We start from the raw sequence: 26794 nt of genomic DNA on the forward strand, positions 1-26794 counted from the left end.
AAAACAACATAAGTGTCAGAAATTCCCTGGCAGTCCAGTGGTTAGCATTCTGCGCTTCTACTACTGGGGCCTGGGTTCAATCCCAGGTTGGGGAACTAAGATCCCACAAGCCACGTGGCATGGCCAAAACAAAAAACAAAAAAAAAAACCATAAATGTCTAAGAATAGATGTTATGTTGAAAAATGCTGAGAAGCAATAGAGAAGTGTTTGGAGTATAGCCTCTGAGATAAGACAATTTCAATCTTGGCTCTACTAGTTACTAGCTGTGGTACCTTGAAAATATCCTTAACCTTCTAAATCTGTTTCCTCACCTCTGAAATGGAGCTAATAATACTACTTATTTTGTGAATCTCTGAATAAAATAATCTATGTAAAACATTTAGCATGGTGCCCTATTCTGTGAATGTTAGAGCAAGAGAAAAGATTTATTGTGTAGTCGTTAATAAAGATATAGAAACATATTTATTTTACATAAACAATGTAAAACAAATTGTTGAACAAGCAAGAAGCACTTTACAAAATAATATGTGTTGTTATGATCCAATTTTTGTAACAAAAAGTCAGAAGAAAACAAAAACTTGATATTTTATTCAAATCCTAAGACTGTGTGATAGGATTAGCAGTGATTTTTATATTCAATTATTTTTTGATTAATAGCTGCATTTGTGTATTATTTTATTAAGATAAACTATATAGACCATTCAACCATTCATAGTATTCCACCCCTGTAGGTACAACTAAGCTGTGAAAATATCAATAGTTTATATTCAGTATACTAATATAATTCAACAGTTGAAAAGTAAATCAAATCAACTGGAACAACTGAAATTAAGCACAGCTGCCAATAGAGCTCTGTTGTTGTTTGATGGTGATGGTGTGATGGCTAATGTTTGTTACTTCCTACATGCCCAGGTACTATTGAAAGAATTTAGAATGAATTAATTTAATTTTTGCAGTATCTTATAGAATTCATCTAATTCTGTAAGATAGGAATCATTATATTTCACATTTAACTGATGAAAAAATTGAGGCCAAAGAGGTTGTATAACTTTCCTAAGGTCAAAAGCAAACTAATGGCATATTGACCATTCTGACTCAGACAGTCTAGCTCCAGAGTCTGCATTCTCAACCACCAAACCGGATTGCCTCTAATTAGTAGTGATGGGTTTCATGTAATGAGATCTTAAAGTTGTTCTAACTTTTTGTGTTTATCTTAGTTCAACAGACAGCCAGCTAAAGCTGTGGAATGTAGGGAAGCCATACTGTCTACGTTCCTTCAAGGGTCATATCAATGAAAAAAACTTTGTAGGCCTCGCTTCCAATGGAGATTATATAGCTTGTGGTAAGTGAAACTGTCGTTTCCTGGAACTTTTAAATAGATATCTGTCACTGAAATTGCATTCAATGGAATAGACTACATACCAATTCAGGAAATGATCTATACATTCAGAAGACAGCATGTTGAATTTTCCTCAGATTAGAAAAAGCATTAGTCCTTCTCTCCTTCACTGAGCACAAGCCCTGACCACATGAAATAGCATAAGATTGTTAAATACGTTTTGTAGTTGTTCTCCGGTAAAATATAATTTCTATAGATGTTATGTAGAAGACAGAAAATATTAGTTTCTGCTGATATCTTAATTTTGGAGACATTTGTCTTCTAAAGCTTGATGTTCATTTTCCCCTATATAATGTTCCCTTCAATAAACAGTCTGTTTGGGTAGTCTTGATCTGTTTTTCTAGGACTTTCATTGTTGATAATTTATACAAATTTAAATTAGCAGTAGAAAAGTCAAATTTGGTACTGTTCAAATGCTTTAATACATCTGATGCCTGAATATATGAACTTTCGTCAGTACTTTCAAGTGACTTGGCCTTTTATTCAGTAAAGTTGACTGTCTCTACAGGTATATGAACCTAAACCCTGTCAAAGCAAATCTCTTACTTTGATAGACTGCTCAAAAATATAGGTTTCTAGACTACTCAACTTTTATTGGGGAATGGGAAATAAGTTTTGTAGATTATTAAAATCTGCCTTTTTAAGTGCTATAACTTTCTTCTTCCCCTCTAGATAAAAATCTTTATAAATGTAATTCAAGATCATGCTATAATAACACACTTCTGGTTCTTCTCTAGACCTCTGCTAAAATGATTTTTGTATCAGTATTGTTATATCATTTGACAGTGGGTTATTTCTTTAGGTTAGGAAAGTATAAGTTTTTTTCTGTGAATCCTTTTCTCATATGATTCCCAAGAAATCCTGTGCTCTGGTCTTTCATATTTTACCATAAAAGATTATTAGTCTTTGAACTTAAACATTGAGTGATAGTTACCTTATGAATGTGATATCCTAATTCTAAGTTCTCCCACTCTAAAAAAATTATTTTTAAATATTTTTCAGGAAGTGAGAACAACTCTCTTTACCTGTACTATAAAGGACTTTCTAAGACTTTGCTAACTTTTAAGTTTGATACGGTCAAAAGTGTTCTGGACAAAGACCGAAAAGAAGATGATACAAATGAGTTCGTTAGCGCTGTGTGCTGGAGGGCACTGCCAGATGGGGTGAGTTTTTATATCAGTTTTTTCACCTTGGTGTCTCATATAATGCATTATGTTTATGTGTACACAGGTAAGTTTTTTTAAGTTTAAAATATAAATTGATATGTTATATACATTTTCTTTTTTGCTTAGTATTGCATCACCAAAGGAAACAGGCATTTTAGAAAGTAGTAATTGAAATGTCACAAATGGAACAGTAATTGGAATGTCACTTCATGCTGACATGATGTCTCCCCTGTGTGCCCATAGCATCATGTGCATACCTCTGTTACAGCATTATCACATTATCTCTATCTCTTCTCCTATAGGACTGGAAATTTCTCCAGAAAACACACTGTGTCTCATTTTCCTTATTAGTCACATGCAATATAGGCTTAGTAAACATTCAGCTGAACCTGGTATTGTATTAGAAGGAAAAAATTTGATGTAGGGAGAGGAGAGTGGCCTGTATGTATACCTAATTAAATACTATTTCAGGGTAGAATTTCTCTCTACAAAATACATTTATACAAGAATATTTAAACACATTCAGTTAACAAGCAAGTTGCACTTCTAGGTTGCCAAAAAAAACAGTTTCCTCAAACTTGTTATTTATTTATACATTTTAAAGTGCAGGCTTTCTCATAAGTTATATGAAGAAATAATCGTTTTTATTGTCTTGATTTTGTGAACATTAGTCATGCATTAATGTCATCTTTTTAAAAATAGCTTTTTAGGTACTGACTTGGTTTTAGTTTTGACACCAAAAAATTCTACTTGATGGTTACTTTAAGACATCTGTTTAATTAGGTATATTTAAGCTATCTTGTTTACAGTTCTATTACTCAACTTCAGTTTTGGCAATGGCAGACTAGGTGATTTGGACCAACCCTCCTGCTAAGTAGAAGTGGAAAAGTTAGACCAAGTATTCAATATATATATTTTAAAAACCAAAACCTGTTTTAAGTCATTGGAAAGTAAACAAGATAGAAAAGAATTACCAGTCTAGGAATGTGAGCCTGGCTTTTGAGTATTCTTTTCCCCTGGGAGCATTTGCCAATTTTGGTAGAATGACTGAGCACTTATGGTAGCTTCATGGGGGCACAGGGAATGCAGTCTAGTGCTCACCACCATATGGGTGAACTTACCTTGGTTTAGGTCCCCAAAGGGCTCTAGTCTAGGGTAAAGCAGTAGAGGATAAGCCCCCAGTGATTTTGCAACTCAACTTCAGATCATATCAATCCTGAGTAAATTGAGGTGATCTTAGATTGCTAGTGTTAACAAATGCAAAATTAAATCCTCTCTGCAAGAAAACCTTCTAAAGAAGATCATCTCAGAATTTTACGTTTTTCAAAATTGCAAATATAACTAGGACACAACAAAAAATAAAGAGACACAGGAAAAGCCAAGACGACATGAATAAATTTAGTATAAGCATTGAACAATAGAAACAAAATCACAGCAGCTCTGGATATTATAACACATAGCCTGAAAATAACCATGCTGACAAGATGAAAGACAAGGTTGAAAATTTCAATTGGGAAATTAAAAGTTTTTTTTTTTTTTTTTTTTTTTTTGCGGTACGCGGGCCTCTCACTGTTGTGGCCTCTCCCGTTGCGGAGCACAGGCTCTGGACGCGCAGGCTCAGCGGCCATAGCTCACGGGCCCAGCGCTCCGCGGCATGTGGGATCTTCCCAGACCGGGGCACGGACCTGTGTCCCCTGCATCGGCAGGCGGACTCTCAACCACTGTGCCACCAGGGAAGCCCCTAGAAGTATTTTTAAAATGAAAATTCTAGAACTAAAAAAATATAATTACCAAAATTAAGAACTTAGTGGATGGGTTGAATGGAAGATAAGACACAGTTGAAAAGAGAATTAATGAACTTTTAGGAAAGTTAGAAGAAAATATACAGAAGGAAGCGTGGAGAGACAAAAAATGAAGAGATGGAGAGATGAAAAAAAAAGAGAAAGGAGATAGAGGTTGAAGTAAGAAAGTTGAACATATTCAATAGGAGACCTAAAAGGAGGGGAGAGAAATAATACAGCCAAAGCAGATATTAGAAATCATTATTGTTGAAACCTTTACAAAATTGATGAAAGACAGTAAGGCAGAGATTCAATAAGCCTTCATACCCCAGAGAATAAATGACTTGAAACCTACATTGTGAGTACAGATTTAATATCAGATCTGGACCCTGAACAGACCTAGGCCTGCTGAAAATCGGACCTTGGGTCTGCCTTCTCATAGCACCCTTCTGTGGAAATAAGACAAATAAGGAATGTTATGTGCTAAGAGCTAGTTATCTCTTAAATTTATTATGAACCCTCGTCTGTATTGCCTCTGGACTGAGAGAATTGTGAGTTGACATGTTGGCCTTACATCTATGCAATGAGAGCGATACAAGACTGGCAGGAAACCAAGGCACACCTCTGTATTGAGGTGAACCACCTGCACTTCAGCTGTCCTTGGCAGCTGTGCTCACTCTGTGTGGTTTGATCTAAGAAGCTGTGCATGTGAATACTTGCTTGGCCTCCTGATGAGTGTGAAGATGCTGTGCACGCTGAATATCCTGTCTCATATCCTTCTGTAAAGCTAACTAGCTGCTAGATCAAAACTCACTGCGCCTGATCCTGTGACCCCTGCTGGTGGCAGGACACGTCATAGCGAAACTGCTGAAAATAAAACACAATGGGGGATTCTTAAAGGAAGGCAGAGAAAAACTGTCTTCAAAGGATGAGTAAGTAGACTGACAGCCAACTTCTCAGTGAAGCAGCAGAAATCAAAAGATAGTGGAGCCAGATCTTCAGTGTGTGAAGGAAAATACCTGCCAATCTAAAATTCCATATCCAATGAAAATCTTTCAAGACAAAGGTAAAATAAAGACATTTTTAGATGAATGAAAATGAAGATTTTGCCACCAGCAGACTTACACTAAAGAAAAATTTAAAGGTAATTCTTAAGGCAGAAGGAAAAAAAAGCAGAAAATGAAGACAAAGGTAAGACATGCAGAGAGGAATGGAAAGCAATAGAAATGGTAAATATGCAGTAAATCTAAATGCATGTCGACTGTATAAAGCAATGATGTCTTGTGGGACTTAATACACACATAGAATTAAGTACTTGACAATAATAACATAAGTCAGAAGAATAAATGTAATTAAAATGTTCTCAAGTCCTTGTTTTGTCAAGGAAGGTGGCAAAAGGACTAGTTAATGTTAGACTGAAAGGATGCATATTGTAGTTCATAGGATGACCCTCAAAGTAAGTTCTTAAAGTATGCTACCTAGACCAAAAAGAGCAGCATCACCAGGGAACTTTTTATTGTGAACTTCTTTTTCACAATAAAAAGATTAAAAGTTCTGTAACTCACTTCAGTACCATTCCAGATTTAATTTAAATCTGACTTTTATATAACTGTCACTTTGATTAGCTACAAAAAGTAACTTCATTTCCTTATTTTATATGAGGCAGAAGGAGTGAGACACTCCTTTGTTCATTTATTCAGCAGATACCTAGCATGTGCAGTCACAGTTCTACATACTGGAGATAAACTCTGAACAAAACTGTAAGAAGTTCTGGCCCTCTTAGGAGACTTAGAATATTATATGCTGGAGCAGACAAAAAAAGTACATATATATGAAGGTGACAAGTGCTTTGGGGAAAAACTAAGCAGGAAAATGGGATGGGGGTGCTAGAGTAGGGAGTTGTAATTTTCAATTGGTGGTGACAATGCCTTACTGAGTAGCTGAATTAGAGCAAAGACTAGAAGGAGATGAAGATGTGCACCATATTTAAATGTAGGAAAAGAGTATTCCAGGTGTAGTAAACAGTTCAAAGGTCTTGAAGTAAGAATGCGATTAGTGTTCCAGGAACAGAAAGAAGGCCAGTGTTGCTGTACTACAGTGGTCTAGGTGGGGAGTAGTAGATAATTTCAGAGCAGTGAAGAAGAGCTGTTTCAGTAGAGCACGTTTACCATTGTAAGGATTTTTGTTTTTCCTGGGAGTTGGGAGCCATTGTAAGATTTTGAGCAAAGTAGTGACACAATATGATTTAAATTTTTTAAAAATCAGTTTGGCTGTTTTGTAGAGAACAGACATAAGGAATCAGGAAGGCTGTTGTAATAATCCAGGTAAGATTAAATAGTGGTAAGCCAGTGAGAAGTAGCCAGATCTTGTTCATATTTTGAAACTGGAATAAATAGAATTGCCAATAGATTACATGTGGAGAACGGTAGAGAAAAGTCTAGGATGACACTGAGGTTTTTTCCCCAAGCATCTATAAGAGTGGAATTGCCATTCCTTAAGATGGAGAAGATTACCAGAGGAACTGTCTTATGGGAGAAGATCAGGGGAGAAGACCAGGAGTTGACCTCTAGACCAGCCTGATTTGAGAGTTACTAAAAATACTAAGTGGAGATGTCAATTTTGGATTCACAGCAAAGTTGTGAACTGGTTAAGTTTGAGGTATTACTTGCCGTGTAAGTGGACCTGCCAAGTTGGAGTTCACAGCAGATTGTGGGTCTAGGCATATAAATTTGGTAGCTGTCAACATATGATATTTAAGCAAGAAATGGGATAAGATCTCTCCAAGGGAGTGTAATCAGAGATTAGAAGTAGTATGAGTACCTTATTTGAGGGTACTTCAATGTTCAGTGATTTAGGCAATGAGGAAGAATCAACAAAAAGACCGAGGAGTGGTTATCAATAGTAGGAAAACTGGTGCCTGGGAAGCCAAGTGAAGAAGGTTTTTCAAGGAGGAGGAATTGGCCATTGATATGAAAGTCTAGAAGAGGGAAATCTATAGAGACTAAAAGTAGATTAGTGGTTACTTAGGGCTTAGGTGGGCGAGAGAGAGGGAGATGATAGCTAAAGGGTACAGGGTTGCTTCCTGACATGATGAAATATTCTCAAATTGAGTGTGGTGATAGTTGCACATATCTATGAATATACAAAAAAACCATTGAGTTGTACACTTAAAATGGATGAATTGTACACTTAAAATGGATGAATTGTATAGTATGTGAATTATATCTCAAGCTGTTTTAAAACAATAAAAAGAAAAGAAAGCAGTAATGATCAAATTTGAATATCTCATTTTGCAACCTAACCAATGGATCTGAGCATCCAGCTACAGCATCACAAAGAGAGAGAGAGATGCCATACATTGGGCCTCCTGAAGGAGGGGACCCTGTGAAGTCAGCTCAACCCATGTTTGATTAAGCCTCTAAACCTAACCACTTACAGGAAATACAGAGGAAAAAGGAACATGGTAAAGAACCATGGTAATGAAGCGGAAAAATCCCCAAGACTATCAGAAACTGTTAAGCAATCAAGTTTCTTCAACACATAAATTGCAAGGGAGAAAAAGACATGAAAGGAAACCTATAAATTAAAAAAGAGTTATAAGACATGACAACTAATAAGAAAAAAAAGTAGGAATTGGTTAAGCTTTGTCAGATGCTACTGATACAAGTAAGATGAGCAAAAAAATGATAGGAGTGGTAAGACAAAAGTTTGACTGGAATGGTTTTAAGAACGAGAGGAAAGGGAGACAGAGATGGTGAAGTACAGAGAACTGTTTTGGGGAATAAGAAAATAATACAATGTTTAATCTCACCTAGATTACTTTTTTAAGACGTGAAATCAGTAGCCAAACATTTCATTGTCTTTCTATGCTTTATTTCTGTCCTACCTAATTTTGATCACAAGAAAGAGATCAGTTTAAGGGCACTCATGAAATAGGTTAACTTTGAAAGTTTTTTTAGTGTTTGGGCGTATATTAGTGGTATATCAAATCTACTGTATGAATGAATAGAAAGCATAAAACTATTCAATTAATGATGGTATAAAAATTGCATATATCTTTATGTTACCATTTATGGTAGTGATTTAGTCATAGGGAGGGAATGAGAAATTAAGAATGAGTGGTAGAGGAAGAGGCACAAATACAAACAGATATATTCTCTTAAGACAGTATCTTGGTTTTATAAAAATTTAGGATATTTTCCTGCAGATTAAATTTTTGTCTAGCCTTGTTTTTTCCTATAATCTAGATACATTTATTTTTCTTTTTGGCTACTTTTGGCTGAAAATGAACCAGTAATCTCAAGTCCTGTTTTGAGTAATCAGCCAAGATTATATATAATTTCTACTCTTTTTATTTCTACCATTCTGCATATAAAATGGAAAGAACGCTATACACTGCCCTTTTTTAAGATGCTGGTCAAGTTCATTTTGTTGCGTTTCTCCTTTTATTTCACAGTGCTGTGGAAGTTAGCAGGATGCTTCTCTCCCACCTTCACCTTTGCCATGTAGTCTACTTTTTCTTCTAGGCTTACAATATTAGCTTTTAATTACTTCTGTTTAAAGACAGAGAATATGTCTAAAGTTGTTTCTTTTAATCTGAGGGACAGTACTTTGTCCTTTCTCTTTTTCTTCCTAATACTTTCCCTGTTTCTAAAAGCAGTTTTATTCAGTCACTTTAGGGTTTGCTGACAGTCTTCTGTCCTTTGTTCTTTAGCTTTGCTTGCAAAGGTAGTGGCTCCAGCATTTCTACCATTAAAGTGCCACAACCTCTTGTACCACATTTACTTTTCAAAGGAGTTTTAAGATAAGTTTTGTTTGAACTATATTGAAAATGCTTCTTTTTAGAATTTTTTTAATTTTACAACATAGGTCCTCTCTAGAATACTTAGAGATGGTAATAGTTACTCTATACTAATGAAAAATGCAGAATCCTTCATTTTATATTTTGTTTTTACTTTATTATTTTAATTCATTTGAAGATATTTTAATTAAACTGTATTAATTTAGAATTATTGACATATGGATATTCTGTTATTGCCAAATTCTTAGGATTTTAACCCCCAAGAGTAAGTCTTATTTGCATTGCCTATTTCAGTTTTAACTTCATGATTTTTTTTTAAAAAGAAGGCGGAATTTGTGAGAAATAACTACTTGGAATACCACATATCACTCTATTTTTATTTGGGCTTTGGAATTTAATTTCCCCACTGCTTATTTTTTAAATATAGATGAAATGAGCTTGTTTAACTTGATGTAATGAAAGAAATTTACAATTCATTTATTTGAAGAAACAATTGTAAATTCTAAAACTGTGTACTTGAATGTATTATATCCATATATGATTGAACATCCAAATACATTCCATTTGAATAATTACACTATCTTTGAAATAAGTGTAGTTTGCTTTTTATTTCCACATACAGCAGTCAACTATACTTTTGAATATAGAGAATGGTGGGCTATTAGACTACAATTTCAATTCATTTTGTGACTTTACTTCCTTGAAAAGTACCTCATAATTTATTTTAACCTCTTCTGTCCAGATGTAGTAATGTTTGCTGTCTGATACTTACTGGACACAGCCATTATCTGGATCATTAAAGTCTGTAATCAACAGTTCATGTTTGTTCTAGTTTCAATCTTTCTTTCTAAAGTATTCTATTTGCTCACAATTTCTAGCAGGTGTTAATGTGGACTAACAAAAGATTTATTTCTTCCTTCCCTCCCTCCCTTCCTCCTGAAAGGCAGTAGTGATATGATTTGGATAATTCATTAACTAAGTAATTATCCTTAAACTAATTTAGAGTTGGTTCAAAAAAAGTTTTTTGCAGCTTTATATTAGGAGAGTATGGAGTCAGAGTGAATCTCCCTGGCAAGCGCATTGGTGGAGAATAATGCGATCATCTTGGAACATTATCTCTTAGGTTTTGGGTTGGTTTTTTTTAATGATTATAGTAGCTTATTACTGAAAGAAACGAATACATGTATGTTTTAGAGAATTTAGAAAAATGAAAAACAAGAAAGTATCAGATAACACTTTTCCCAGAAATAACTAATATGAACATTTTAATGTAATTAACCATGTAATTTTTCCACTCAAAGGAACTTTTTTCCCAATAACAGTGAATATTTTATATATTATCATGTATTGTTTACCTTTTGCCTTTGTCATGAACATTTCCCAGGTCTGAATATATTTTGTAAAGAGTGTTTTAAATGGTTCCATATTATTCTAGTCTAAGGATTTACCATAACTGGTATACTGTTGTTTTGTTGAAGATACTCATGTTTACTTTTTACTACTTCTTGAATATTTTTCCAATAAATCTTTAAATTTCTAATTAATTCTTTAGAAGAGAACTTGAGATTTATTAAATGGATAGCTTTATTCATATAGCTTCTGATTAAAACTGATAGATTGCCTTCTAGAACAATCTATTTCCATTTGGTCTTGCACTGAGAAAGTCCAGGGGTTTCAGTTTGACCATGCCCATAAAACATGGAATATAATGTCAGTATCTTTGCCAGTTTGAAAATATCTTGTTAGTAAAATAATCTTCTTTAATCATTTGTTTCAATAAACAATTTTCTAAAACATTAACTTTTGATTTTTTACAAATTGTGTGCTTACATACTGAGAACTGGTTTTTTTGTTTGTTTGTTTCTTAAGAAATTCTTGCTTGAAAAGGAAATACTATGCAACTGAGATATTGTTTTATAATTATAGTCCTTTGACAATTTGGTATTAGTCATTTATATCTATTCCATTATCTCCTACACCCCACATCCAGCTTGAAAGTAATGCTACAAAGCAAAGGTAAATTTGGGCAATATTCTTATTCTTTATTTCTGTCATGTCTTTTTATCATCACTGCCTTTATTCAGAGATTGGAAGTTAGGTAAAGGAGATTATATATGTTCTGTATCTGTGGAACAATTCTGTGGAATAATTCTTATCTGAAACTATTGGAATGCAATATAAATTAATTCAAGAATGCAAATTACTTTCTGTTAAGTGATCATGTCTGTGTAAAGGGACACCATATTTTTGTTGGAGGCAGACCTTGAGTCCATGATGACTCCCACTGAGGCTGTTACATTGTACAAGATTATCTAGCCTTGGGTCACCAATTCTAAATAGATATCTAATGGTAAAAGGCAATGCTTGTAAATGACACTAAAGACTCTCATAGCTCTTCAAAAGTGACGTGTGTGTGTGTGTGTGTACACATTGTATCCTCAGAAAAAGCTTTGCTTATTAAGGGTGGGTTTTTTTCTCTTGTGAATTGAAACACCAGAAGTCATATTGAAAGTTTCTCTAACTCAATACTGAAGGATGACAGGATAATGATTTCCCTCCTTTGAAACCAAATCCAGCAAAACTTAGCCTGGGAATTTGTTAACAATGTTATCACCCATACTGTACAAAGTTATAATTATATTAGGCAAGGGCATCTTTTTTAGTCAAATAGTGAAATATATTCTTTCTGTCCTTATTTCTAACAAATAAAACTTCATATAATGAAACATTTATTGTGAAGTGTTTTTAACTAAAACTTTGTGTTCTCATGGAGATCTTTTCTTCACCTAAATCTCTCATGATTCCTATCCATTAAAAATATTTCCTGAATGAATTAATACACTGCCTTGTACTGTTATTTGTGTTCATGTCTCCTATCCCCTGCTGGCTTGCAAACTACTTGAAAAAAGGCATCATAGTGTGTAGAGTAAGTGCAAAGACTATGGAGCCAGACCACTGAGGTTAAAATCAGATTCTCCACTTACTAGCTCTGTGACCTTGCTCAAGTTCCTTAACTACACTGTGCTTCAGCTTCTTCATCTATATAGTGCTAATGATAGTAATAACCTCCCTTTAGGGTTATTATAATGTTAAAATAAGTTAATGTACATAAAGGGTTTAGAATAGTTTTTGACCTATAGCGAAAGTTAAAGTGTTTGTTATTAGTAACATTCATTTTTAAATTACCACTAAGCAGATGGTTTTCACATAATGTATCATTAATATATAATTTTTGTAATGAATAATACAATCCTTCAGACCTGTCCTTTACCTTGTTTGTTGCATGATTAATTAAATACTGGTTTTTGAAACCAAGGAAATGCTGGAGTAGAGGTGAGAGATAAAGTGCCTGCACCTATGGAGGAATTGGTATTTCTTACCGGTCCTTCCCTTTCTCCATTGCATTTGTGCTATTTCACAATTCAGTCTTCCCTCAAAAAGACTTACATATCTGTTTTCCAATTTATATATGCTTTTATCCAAGAGATAGGCATCCCTCTCTGACTTACTAAACACTGTGTATAGAGCATCAGATTGCACTAAACTAAGGAAGCTAAAATATATGTGAAAAGCCAGTCTGTGTCCATTAAAATGCAGAAGGTATCTATGATAAAATTTATTTATCGCAGTGATTCTCAAACCAAGTGATCATCAGAATCACCTTGGGATCTTTCAAAAAATAAATAAAACAGTTCTTTTCTTAGACCCCTGAGTCCATACTCTGGGGGGAGGAGGGGAAGAGAGAAGAGATTTGTATTTTGAAAAGTTCCCCAGGTCTCCATAGAAAATTATGTGAACAGTCAATTTTGGAAACAGATGACTTATGTTACCACTGGAGATTTGTACACATGGTAACCAAGCGGCATTAGTGGTTCTCAAGCATCTGTTAAAGGGGGGATAATTATACTTATGAATACCTAATGTCTTTTAGATTTTGCTACTCCCTTACCTTTTCAGGAAGAAACACACAAAAGAATAAGATGTGGTCTTTTTTCTTTAATTAAAAAAAGCTACCTTTAATATATATTGATTTCCCACATTTATAAACTATTTCTCACCCTAAATTCTTCAGTGAACACTGAGAAGACAACATAGGAACTTCTTTTTCTTTCTTCTCTCCTTTCTTCATTTCTGTTTCTTTCCTTTTCTTTTATCTTTCCTTTCCTTTCTTCTTCCCTCTAGCTGGATGGTTTATAACACTTTAGAAAATTTTCCTGACTGGAAGAGGGCCAATCTGAATGAACTCTTGTCTGTCTTGGGCGTGGAAGGAAAGAAGATTCTGAGCATGGACCCTGACTTCCAGGAAGACTGTGGCTCCCATCTTCTCCTAAGTGCCCCACTCATCCCTTAGTGTCCAGACTAGAGTGGGGTAGGGGAGTAGAAAATAGAGGAGACAAGAAGGTTGTGGAAAACTGAAGCAAACCTGTAATTTATCTCTTCTCTAAATCTACATTAAGTGTAAATATTCCTTAACCTTAAGGTGCACTACTGTATGGACAGTTCCTGTGAAAACATTTCTTGCATTAAATATTTTATGGTGAAAATGTAATGAAATCAACAAAATAATTTAGTGGGTCTGTAGGTCGACAGATATTTTAAATATTTCATTATTTTCATTTTTATATGTACTATACTGGAATTTGACTTAGAATGGTTCTTATAATTTTTTTCCTCATTAAATACTTCTTTAAAAATAGTTTTTGTCCTGAAGTATGCCAATTTTGAAGAATAGAATCGACACAGATCTTTAAGCTACTTGGTTTTGGGTTTTGTTTTGCCATTTTTAAGGGAAAAAAGAAATATACTAATTTGAGAGTGCATTCTGAATTATGCCATTAACCTATAAATAATTTTCATTGTCATCCCACCATGTTTAAGAGTGTCCAAAATATTTTGAGATGGGAAGGAATTTAACTTTGGTATCTAAATATTTATCTTTTGATAATTCCTACAAATTTCCGTAGCAGTAGTGAAAGGAAAGAGAATGAATATTGGATATCATTTCCTTGACTTAAACGTTTTTAACGAATACTACTTGAATTGGTTTCATACGCAGAAGTGTATATATGAAAAAATGTGATTATTCTAATTGAATAAAAATATATTTAACAATTACTTAAAGCAGAATTAACCAAGGGCAGCAACTGTTTAAGAGAAAAGTGTTTCCTGCTAATTCAAACTTGCATCTTATCTGGGGAAAAGAAATATATTTTTGTATTTTACTTCCACAGTCTCACATTAATCTCTGTTGTTCTTATGACAGTCTCCTATATTGATATGATCCCTACAGGGGTTTGTGCCTTTCGTATTTCTTATTACTCCATTGTATCTTAAATCCCATTTTATGCAGCATTTTTCCACTTAAAGCCATCAGAAGTAGGCATTGGCTATTCCCAGAATGGTAGAAAAGTTATTACTACTGAACACAGGAATAATTTGATTATGTAGAAGAGTCAGTCTATTATAATTGCTGTAAAGAAGCCATTTAACTTTGTGCCTTGTTTAGTCCTTTTTTTTCTATAGATAAGATCAACTTCGATGAAAATATAGATTCTTTATTTGAACTGTGATAGCCAACCATAAAATGAAGATGAGGTAGAAGATAAATCTAAATCATTTGGTTTTAATGACAAAGTATTTACACATTGTTGAGAATTAAATAGGTAGTTAGTTATGCTTGTATTTGCCTTCAAGATCTTTGACTCTCTCATGAAAGTAGGAAGCTTTAGGAATAGATTGTATAAAACATCAATCTGACTTCAAGATTCAGTTCCATTTTGTTAATTTGCTGTTTTAAATCCTAAGTATCTAGAGCTATGGCTTTGTGATTCACCACACATATCTTTGTAAGTTGCTTTCCAGAGATTGGGAGAGAAAAATAGTAGTAGTTGTGTTTTCTTTTCTTTGTTTTATTTTCTTTTTGTGTGTGGTACGCGGGCCTCTCACTGCTGTGGCCTCTCCCGTTGCGGAGCACAGGCTCCGGACGCGCAGGCTCAGCAGCCATGGCTCACGGGCCCAGCCGCTCCGCGGCATGTGGGATCTTCCCGGACCGGGGCACGAACCCGTGTCCCCTGCATCGGCAGGCGGACTCTCAACCACTGCGCCACCAGGGAAGCCCTGTCTTTTCTTGTAGTGTCTTTTTATTTCTCACAACATTCCAAACATTGGTTTATTTTAGGAGACCCAAGAGTTTATCTTTCTAAAAAAATTGATAAGAATTATTTTATCTCTCAAAAAAAGTCTTTATGGATTGTATGGTAGTAGTATCACCTGGTAAATAAGAATTAAAATACTTTATTTCGTGCCAGAGTATCTAAATATCTTTGTCTAGTTTGAAATATGTAACTGAATATATATAATCCCTATTTTTAGCAGCCAAGAGTCATTTAAGTTTCACAAAACATACTCATGAGCCCTTATAATTTTTTACTAACCAAATTTGTAGTTCAGATGATAATCCTTGATGTTTGTACCAACGGAAGACTGTAGTGGTTCAGAGTAATCCAAAATGTCAACTAATAAGAATGGATAATTGATCTAGAGATTTATTTGGGTATTTACATTTGAAAATATTTTTATCTTATATTTTGAAAAGAATAAAATATAAGAGGGTTTATGCCTCTTCCAATTAATAAGTTAGCCTTGGAACTTCAAATTTCAATAAGGAATCTCTGTTTATAAGGAATATTTTCATTTCCTCAAAGTTTCTGTTTTATAAAGGGTTAAGACCTTTTAATTCTATGCCTTTTACATTTTGCAGGATTTTAAAGATCTGACAACTATGTTTCCCTTCAGTAATGGAAAGGATAAGTTATTGATAGCAAAACAAATTGTAGGTTCCTTTTGGGGATTTCACTGGTCTTATTGGTAGGGAAAAGCCTGGTTACCCTGTAGATTTTATATTCTCCATCAGAGTACTCATCATTTTTAAAAACCAGTTTTCAGTCATTCTGTAATGAAGCAGAGTGAGGAAAACCACTTAATTTTGACCAGTGTGTGTTGTTCTATATATTTAGTGCGTGCTTTTACTTATTTCTCTTTTTCCTTTTCACTTTATCCTTTCCAAATCATTATTTTAGGGATATGGAGAAAAAGATCACTGTTCAAGGTTAATAACTTGGAGGTTTTGGGGTTTTGGTTTTTTGTTAGTCTTTGCGTAAATGTCATTAACTTTCAACGTACTCATTTAATACAACTAATGTGGGGGAAAGATTTTGTTTTGTTGATAATATTAGTAAATTGTTGGAAGGTGTATTTTTTCTATTGGATGAGGTTTATCAAAAACATGAGTTACTTTTGAGCTTTTTATGCCCTGTTTTTTAGATGTAAGGGTTTTCATCAACCTAAGTTAAGAGTGAAACTATTGGCTCGGAATAGATGCGAATAAACCTTTAGGAAGAGATTCTCTCATACAGTTTAGGTGCCATGTTTCTCACTAATTGATAAGTGGCAATTACTTTTTAAAATAAGCATGAGGTTTTTTTTGTTCTTTGCATGAACAATTTGCGTTTGAATTACTGTGCAGTTTTCTGGGTTTTTTGGGTTTTTTTTTTTCCCGGTACGCGGGCCTCTCACTGTCGTGGCCTCTCCCGTTGCGGAGCACAGGCTCCGGACGCGCAGGCTCAGCGGCCGTGGCTCACGGGCCCCGGTGCTCCGCGGCATGTGGGATCTTCCCGGACCGGGGCACGAACCCGTGTCACCTGCATCGGCAGGCGGACTCTCAACCACTGCGCCACCAGGGAAGCCCCTGTGCAGTTTTCTTTTATTATTCTTGTTAAAATATACAAGTTATATATCAGTAGAGTCAAAAAAACTACAAGCTTCCTTCTCAGCCTGTTGTAATGTATAAAGTAATGTCTGACAAAGCAGAAACATTTTCAGCACTTGGACCCTCCAAATCCAGTTATATCTTATTCAAGAAACCTAATGACCTTTCTTAGCCCTTAACATCTTTGCTTCACAGTGTTATGTATTTCTCCACTAATCAAAACTTTTACAAAATAGAGAATAGGGAAACGACCTGTAATTCTACCACCTGAACAGAACTGCAGTTAACGTTTTGATGTTGTCCTTTCAGTTTTCAGCCTACAATTTTAATTTTACAGTATGTACAGGTATATTTTGTATCTAGCTTTTTACATCTAGCTACATCTAAGCATTTTCTCACCTTGCATCATAATATTAGTAGAAAGCATTTATATATACTATCAATTACTATTTGTCTGTTATTATTAAACACTTAGGCTACCTCTGATTTTTTCTCATTCTAAGTTTGTGCTGTTTTCGGACATATTGTTTTTCCGCTTTTATCTGGTAATATTATATTTGTAATATAAAATCCCATAAGTGGAGGGAAAAAACTGGAACAAAGTGTTCAGATATTTTTTTAGCTTTTAATATCTATTATTATTTTGATTTCCAAAAAAGGCCAATTTTTAAACTGCAATTTCCTTTAACTGTGCTAACAGTGGTTTTTGGGGAGGGGAGATGATGGTAGGATAAAGAGAGATGATTCATGTGTATATGTTTATATTTTCATGTAGCTCAGTCTTTGAGATCTGATGTCTAGGTATAAACCTTGGTTTTGTCACTGGTTATGATACCTTAGGAAAATTCCTTACCGTCTCTGAGTCTACCTCTTCATTTTTGCAGTGGGTTAATATGAATATTTAAAGTGTTGTTAGGAAACAAATGAGATCATGCACATGGAACATTTGCATATAGTAAATAAATGGTAGCTACTGTGAGTAATAAATTAATGTGTAAAATTTGGGAAATTAACATTTGGGTATCTATCCTGTTTCAGTACCTTGCTTATTACTATTTGCATAAGTTATCCAAATCTATTCCAGGTATTTCTAGACAGAGGGAACAGCATGTGCAAAAGCTTGAGAATATGAAAGAGTGCAGTGTGTTTAGAGACTGCTAGTACTTAACGACATAAGTGGAATGAAGTGAGAAATGGTAGATTAGGAGGAGTGATTTTTAAGGGTCATTCTAGACTGTTAAGAACCTTGAATCTTATCTGTGCAATTGTAAAGGACTGTAGAAGAGCTGACTTCAATTTTTTTATTTGTAGTTTTAGTTTAGTTAAAAAAATACCCACAAAGGTAGTGCTAGCAGAAGTGCATACCGTAGTCTAGAATAGAACGGCACTGCTGACAGGGTTTTCCTTTTGGTTCAAGAATTTGGAAGATAGGTTTGAGGTTAAATTGGCAAGATCCACTGTTTCATTAAAGGGATGATGCCTCTAGGTTTATAGCAATTAATTAGCTTTTTTCATTTTAGGTAAGTCACTTAACATGTTTGAATTTCATTTCCCTGTTTAATTTGAAGGAGTTGTATACTAGATTTCTGTTTCCCAGTGGCCATTTGTAAGACAAATATGCTTATAGTAAGACCATATTGTTTATATGTAAGTCAACCAACAAATCAAACTTTGTTTTATGTCATGTGTAGCAAACTGTCTGAGAAACTCTTTGGTTTGCATTATTTCTCTCTTGATTCAGCTCTTAAACTCACAAATGAAATAACTGCTTCCAATTCCAGGGTGTCCTTTAACCCCAAGGAAAGAAATCCTCTGCCAGTTGGACATAACTCACCTCAGAATAGAAACTTTCTTGATGTTGAGAAGATGGGGCAAAAAGCTTACTAAAGGCAGTTTTCAAAGAAAAAATGAATTTTGACTATTTTTAGAAATTCTTATTGAGTGAATTGCAACACCTTCCAAGGACTATAGCTCTTACATATGAATATTTTACAAATAACAGTGGAAAGAAAAATAAATATGTCATTTAAAAAAACCTCTCTAAAATGTTTTGAACATCCTTTGTTCCCATGTTCTTTACTAATTAACTCTTAATGTGATATTTCTGTTACTGTAATTACTGCATTATTTTTTGCATTAATTGGCAAAAAATATCAGTGAATGTTCTGATAGACTCTTACTGCCACAGATTAATAGAAAGTGTTATATTTTAGTTTATATTGCACCTTAATAACCTCTGCTTCTGTCATGTTCCTCTAATGAAGAGTTTCTGTTCTAATCACTTAGTATCTTAAAGGATTATTATGAAATGGAAAAATCATAGATTGATGTTGTTTTCCTTTCTAACGTTGCTCTGAGGTTTTGATTGTACAACTTAACCTATGTGTAAAATGAAAGAACAGATGCAGAAGTGTTCACATTTTGTACATATAACTAATAGTCTTTAAATATTTTCATGAGTTAGCACCCTTCTCACTGCTCTGTTAATATTGAAATACTAAAAGGGATAGAATGAGTGGCAATTCTGACACTTCAGACTAGTGCTGAGTTAGTTGATACAGTTGACTAGTTTTCCAAGACTGAGCTTTTTTCTTAAAGCTCCTTATTAAATCAAATGTGTATATCAGATTAGCAGTTACCACATTTGATTACTCTTTATGGTCCTTTGGGGCTTTTCAGTTCCTCTAGTACAAAACTCTTAACTTTGGATTCATGGAACCCACCCCTCAAGGATCTTCAGGTCCCACTAAAAGCATGTGAAAAGCTAAAAGAATATGAAAAACTCACTTTGAATTCATGGAACCCACCCCACAAGGATCTTCAGGTCCCACTAAAAGCATATGAAAAAGTTTGTCATGTCCATGTAATTATTTTTCTAAAAAGAGAGTTTATTGCTTTTATTGGGTTCCAAAAAGGGATCAAAACATTAGTAATTAAAAATCAGTGCTGGGCTTCCCTGGTCGCGCAGTGGTTGAGAGTCTGCCTGCCAATGCAGGGGACGCGGGTTCGTGCCCCGGTCTGGGAGGATCCCACGTGCCGCGGAGCCTGCGCGTCCGGAGCCTGTGCTCCGCAACAGGAAAGGCCACAACAGTGAGAGGCCCGCGTACCGCAAAAAAAAAAAAAAAAATCAGTGCTGAAAAAATGTAGTCTGGCAAGTTGTCTTGATAGGGCTGTGAATTAAATTGTACTAGCAATACCAGTTATTAAAAATTATAAATATTTTTTCTGCCCTCACTTTGAAGTTTACATTATTTTTTTAAAAAGTTTTATTGAAATATAGTTGATTTACAGTGTTTCAGGTATATAGCAAAGTGATTGTTACACATATATATATGTGTGTGTGTGTATATACATGTATATATATATGTATTCCTTTTCAGATTCTTTTCCATTATAAATTATTACAAGATATTGACTATAGTTCCCTGTACTATGCAGTAGGTTCTCGTTGTTTATCTATTTTATATATACTAGTTTGTAGTGTGTCTCTGTTAAATTCAAATTCCCAATTTACCCTCCCCTCCCTTCCCGTTTGGTAACCACAGATTTGTTCTCTATATCTGTGAGTCTATTTATGTTTTGTGAATGTTTATCTGTATTGATCTCGAAGAGACAGCAGCAAGTGGCCTTGAAGCAGGGTCTTAGTTCCCTGCCCAGAAATTGAACCTGGGTAGCCTGGCTGAAAAAACCAGGAATCCTAGCCGCTAGATCACCAAGGGCTAGAGGCTGGAAGCAAAGTTCCCCCGGCTCTTGCCCATTTGAAAACTGAATTCCTCAAAGAGGCAAAAACTGCAAAAACAGGTACAAAGTTTATTATTAGAGATACAGCATAACATGCGGGAGAGCACACAGAGAAACAGTTTATTTATTTAAGATAGAAGCAAGGCAGAAATACACACCCAGAGAGAAAGGGTGTGGGTGTCCTCCCTAATGAGGAGCGCAGTAAAGAGGGGGTTAAATCATTTATATAGGGCAGTTCTTCCAGGTCTTTGTTTACCTTTGGCCAGTTATCTTGTTTCTTTTTTCACACCTGACCTGCCCTAGAAATCTCTCCAACATGCATGCACATCTTTTTGCCAAGATGGATTTCAGTGCAGAGGCCTGTGGGAGATTTGACAACATTTATTATGGGGTCGTGCCCCTCCCTTTTTGACCCCTGAGGAGCTTTTCTGTGCATGTGCAGTTGGGGAGGTAGTAGATGTGGTCGTCTTATCTCTTTACTCTAGCAGAGCTCAGCTCCGGGCCTAACTTTGTCTTTGGAGTGTCAGGGAAAACAAAGCTCCAATTTACTCCGCTCGACAAACTCCAGCTGTCCAGCCCAGGGCCCCATCTACCTCCTATCTCAGTATCATTTTTTTAGATTCCACATAAAAGTGATATCATATGATATTTGTCTTTCCCTGACTTAATTCACTTAGTATGAAGTTTACATTAATTTTTATATATCTTGACAGACTTAAACAAAGAAAAAGTCACAGAATAATTGTATAGAAGCTCTTTATTTTAATTCTTTTATTCTTTTCCTCTACCTCTTCCAATCTAGATTTGTGTTATCTATTATTTTATGAGCGAGAGAGAAACCTTATCACTTTGCCTCTGTTTATTTGTTTCCTCATCTTGTATAAAAGTAGGTAACACCAGATTTATTGCCTGTTGTAAAACTCAAATGAGCTTTTTGGCTGTGAACAAGCATTTTAACTCACATGACATTACGTTTATGCACGGTACATATGTTACGTATAGAACAGAAGAGTTCTAATACATAGTTAAAAAGTAACTCCATAAAAATTGCTAATAATCTGCATAATCTCACAAATAAAAAGCAAGAGCAGGTAAATAAGACCATAAAAATATCTTTTTTTCCCATCTAAAATATTAAATGTGTTTGTGAAAATAAGTTTCAACCTCAATTAGCTATCTTTAAAGGTATATTTTATAGGATTATGCCAAGGGTTATCAATATAACTTTGAAAAAATATAAAGCATGTTTTAACAGGAGCTTTGTAGGAAGAATCGTTTATAGTGAAATATCTGAATTTGAAATAAAAGGACTGAATCTATCATTTGTGTCCTGTCTTACAGTCTGTTGATTCAGTATGCCTGGTGATAGATTCTGCGAGTATTTATAGGGAATATAAGAAACAGAATGTGAAATGAAATGCTTGTGTTATTATATAGGTAAAAAGTAACAAAAAAGGATGTTGAGCTATTTATATATATTGGCTTTTTTATATACTCGCTGTTTTTGTAAATGGAAAATCATTTATTGTTCTGTGCATAATTGCCTTGCTAACTGCTTTGCATTATCATGTGAGTTTTTTGATGTAATAATCTTGAAACAAAAGATCCTTCCTTGGGAAACTTAGTAGGTCAATGGTTAAGAAAATACAGTAACTGTACATTTTGCATGACCAGTTACACACATATTTTTCAGTAAGATTCTTTTTTCTGTTTAAGTACATAAAGTTCCATTTTCGTTCCTCTCAAAACAAGTAGGACATGGTAGAGACATAGTAGATGTGCACCAGGGTGGTTTTAGGAGAGGGTCGCTAGTCCCTTCCTCCAGCCAACACCACATGAGGTTTCTCAGGATTCTCTCCAGCCTTCCCTGGTGGGGTTCATGGAGGAAAAGTTTGAAGAGTATTCTACCGCCTGCGCCCCCCCCCCCATACACACACACTGTTTACAGCAGCAGGGGCCTCACGTGCTCATGCTGGCTACCCTGTAGCATTTTCTTAAACATTAATCTCCCTACTGGCTTATCCAACTATTTCTGTGCCAGGTGAGCAAATACTCTGGTATTGTCTCTCCCTGCAGCTGCCGGTTTCTTCTCATTTTCGCTTATTGTGCCTGTGACGCAGTTCTCTAGTAGTTTCAAGAAATGTCATTAATTTGAGGTTGTCTAGCTCTTGTTGTAAGCACAGGAGCAGTACTCTTTCCAGGTTTCTCCATCTCTAAGCTCAGCTTTCTAGTTTTTAAGACTCGGATTACGCCTACAGATATAAATAAATATAAGGGGTTTTTAATAATCAGTTATCATAGACTTCTGTTCTTGCTCTTTAAACTTGTGTATTGTCAGCATATTTCAGAACTATGTTAAGAGTAAATAGATGTTTTATTTCTTGTAACATTTTAGAGATGGTTACTTTTTCAAAATACGATTTACAGTATATATCCATCCGTAACCACCCCCCCCATATTACATGTAATCATTCAATCTAGTGACAAAAGTAATCTCAATTACAAAAGGCAATCCAGTATCTGAATTGGTAGTGGCAATGGAATCATCTATTTGAAATTAGTTTTCTAATGAAAGTCTCAATATACCTTTAGCCAGAGGCAAGAATTTTAAAAGTGTGAGGAAAATATTTAGGCTATCCAGAAATTGTGATGTGATCTGATCTTAACCATTAGGAACTTTTTGATTATTTAATCTCAAATATTGGGTGTTTCTATAAAAATTTGCCAGATTTATTTTATGCAGCTGACAGGTGTGAAGACACACATTCATGCCAGTTTGGCATTCTACTTATGAATTGCTGTAGAAATTCCAATAATATAGGCTATTGCTATGATTTACTATCACAGGAAATGTTGGATTGATTTTTTTTAATTTTATTAAGCACAGTCCTATTCTTTGGCATTTTATAAATTCAAAATCAAATTTATTCAAGTACAAAGTTTTAACCATTAAAAACTGGAATCTTAAGTTTTGGTATGTGATCTAAGCACAAATGCAATCCCATTTTCTTTTTAACATATCTTGAATCCATCATCCATTTCTACCCCTGCTACTCTGACACCACTAATTCAGGCTTTCATCATTCCCTGCAGTTACTTCTCACTAGTCCCAGGCTCATTTACCCTGCGCTGCTTAAACTCCTTCAGTGGAGTCCCAATGCTTACAGAATAAAATCTAAGCTTCTTGATGTGACATCTAACAACACCCTCCTTCATCAGGCCCCCCACCTACCTCCCCAGTATGGTCACCTACCACTTGCATAGGCATTATTTTATACCTCAGCAACACTGAACTGCTTATAGATCCTCAAACACCGCTGATGGAGTTTTTGTTTGTTTGAATTTTAACCTTTGTGCCTTTGACTTTGATGCTCACTCTGCCTAGTTACCCTTTCCTGCACCTCTATTTGTTACATATTGTAATGTCATTAGACTGGAAGCCCTTTAAGGTACAGTGCTGGGTTTTGTAGCCACAAAAGTAGTGGCACATTCTTTGAGCGGATGACTGCCATTTGATTGATCTAGCCATACCTTTTGCCCATCGTTGAAATGATTTATATATTTCTAATGGAGTACCCTTCAAACTTTTTGAACACTTTTGGTGACAGGGAGCTCCTGATTCATAAGGAAGTCCATTGTATTTTTCCTTATCTCTAAATCTTACAGAGTTACCCTATAAAAACAGCTCTTTTCTTTTTTTTTACCCATCACTTCATAAATAGTAAATATCTTTAAATGTGTAATGTTCAAGAACTTGTGGCTCTGCATACAGTAAAGGTTAACATTTTTTGAATAATTTTCATTATTCAAAAAACTCTACCTCAGATTTACTTGAACCCTTTGGGGGTATAATGTCACTTGAAAAAGTAGGCAAAGAGTTCAAAACTGTATTCTGTGAAGTTGTGCTGATTTCATGTACTTTACACTTTCATGGACTAGTTTAAAATATGGGAATAGGAGACTGAAAGGAAAGAGAAGAATAAGACAATTACTAGTGTATGTAAACTACACTAGTATAGGTAACAACCCAATATTGTTTCCCATTCCATTTTATTTCTTTTAAATTCTCATAGATTTCCATTTGGGAAGTTAACTTCTCAATTTCTGTGAGCCACTTGTGTAATTCAAATACCAGTACTGAATATAATATCTTTTAACCAAATAAATTTATATAGGTTTGTAAAAGTATTACAAATAACCTTTACATGTATAATCATTCTCGTTGAACTCAAAAGCTTTCATAGGTTAAGAAGTCTTGTCCTATTTATCTTGGTATTATGTTGGCCTTGCATGGGATCTGGTAAATAGGCACTCAGTAAATTAAAACAAACAAACAGACAAGTAAATCTTTTCTCTCTACTTCCCTCTCACCAGCCCCCTGACCAAAAGTAGAAAGATGCAGATTTCTCCTTTCTTTGAGTTCAACATTTATAGAGAGTTTCCAGTATCTATACTAGTGTTTTTCAAAGTATGGTCTACTGATCATCTACTTCAGAATTACTAATTACCTGAGTTATGTATTAAAAATGCAAATTTCTAAACCCCAGACTTACTAAGCCAGAGTTTGAGGGAGAGACCCAGGAAGCTCCATTTTTTGTTGTTGTTTTTTTTTTATGGGATGCATAATTCTCTTTCATTTTATTAAAAAGCCTAGTATTACATGAAAGAAGCATATTTCCATTCCCTACATAATCAGCCTTGTGGAAATTTATAGAGATCCAATAGTGTTTTCATCTGGGAAGGGGGAAAAAAAGTGTTTCTAACAGTGACCACCACAGACCTGTTCTTCATTTCACAGGAGTAATTAGGTACTATCTCAAACCCTTCCAAGAGCCACATAAGGAGGCTTTCCAAGGTTCCTTTGGAAGTTGATCACTTTGGAAGCTCTAAAGACCGACTGTAAGGGAAGCATTGGGTAGTAGGCTGGGGTTCTTGTTGATCTCCTCAGTGGCAGAAATAAAGGCTAGAACATTCTTCTGGTGCTTGTGGAAAATCAGGATCTTAAAGCTCACCAGTGCTTTAAGTCAAAGATCTATCTCCCAAAAGGCCGCACATCCTTACGTTTAATCAGCCTAATTTGACCAAATGTTTATCAATGTATGATAAAGGATACAACTCAGGAACAGCCAAGTGGAAAAGATGCATAGGGAAAGGTATTGGTGGGGGTATAAGGCATGGGGCTTCTGTGCCCTCTCTGCGCAAGCCATCTTCTCATCACTTCCATGTATCACCAAGCCAGAAGCTTCAGAACCTCCATTTTTAACACACTACTCATGGAATTCATATGTAGTAAAGTGTTGTAAGATATCAGTTTTTGAGTTTTTTCCCCCTTATTATATTTGCTTTGTAAATATTTGTTGAATTTAACAAATTCGATTTTATCAACCTATCTTTTTTTCTAATTATTCATCAAACAACACTTTTTTTCAAATATCTCCTATATTTGTCTCTTTTCATTCATTTATGCACTTTGTCTCCCCATTCCTGTATCTTCTTTTACCCCCACTCCCATAGATTACTTCTAATCCCTTTATGTCCTTAATCATTTTTCAGAGGAATTCAGATAGAGTGAAACATTGCTTATTACTATTGCCTTTGATTGATCCAGAAAAGTTTCTTTCAAACTCAATATTTGCATGTAACTCCAACTTGTATATTTGGCCCTCGTTAAAAATTAGGGGAAAATTTGATAAATATATTACGTGAACTTGTCAATTATTTTAACTTTTTCACTTCAGATACCTTTGTCTAGTAAAAAAAAAATTATATTTTGCCCTCATTATTAAATATGAGCCTTTAAAAAATCCAATTCCAATTATAGAAAAAAGTATAATAGAAGAACTGATTCAAAGGTTAGCTCAGAATTAAATTTAGTAGTAATTAATTAAGAGGTCAACCTTTAAAATAAGTATAATCTTAGACATGATTTTTAATTGTTACTCCTCTATCTGCTTCTTTAATGATTCCTTTTTCCTTGTGTATTTGATCTTAGGCATCATATCTAAACTGTTGCCTGTGTTCAAGATTTTCAAGAATCTAGAATAATGCTACTTGTCCAACCTTATTTCTGTTTTTTTTTAAGCACAAAACATCCATTAGAAAAGTTTCTTCACTGTCCCATCCTATTCCTATTTTTA

The 26794-nt window shown here is 34.8% G+C and overlaps 1 protein-coding gene across 5 annotated transcripts in view; it reads left to right on the plus strand.

The window, feature by feature from the left end:
- COP1 (COP1 E3 ubiquitin ligase) overlaps positions 1-26794 on the plus strand; it is a 261090-nt gene that overhangs the window by 193405 nt on the left and 40891 nt on the right. For all 5 annotated transcript variants that reach the window (XM_029228999.1, XM_029229001.1, XM_029229002.1 and 2 more), the window contains 2 exons: positions 1219-1343; positions 2403-2563. In XM_029228999.1, the coding sequence (XP_029084832.1) occupies positions 1219-1343; positions 2403-2563 (286 nt within the window). The remainder of the gene's footprint in view (positions 1-1218; positions 1344-2402; positions 2564-26794) is intronic.

Source organism: Monodon monoceros, unplaced genomic scaffold (assembly GCF_005190385.1).
Source record: "Monodon monoceros isolate NGI ecotype Baffin Bay Population unplaced genomic scaffold, NGI_Narwhal_1 Super_Scaffold_18, whole genome shotgun sequence".
Classification (NCBI taxonomy): domain Eukaryota; kingdom Metazoa; phylum Chordata; class Mammalia; order Artiodactyla; family Monodontidae; genus Monodon; species Monodon monoceros.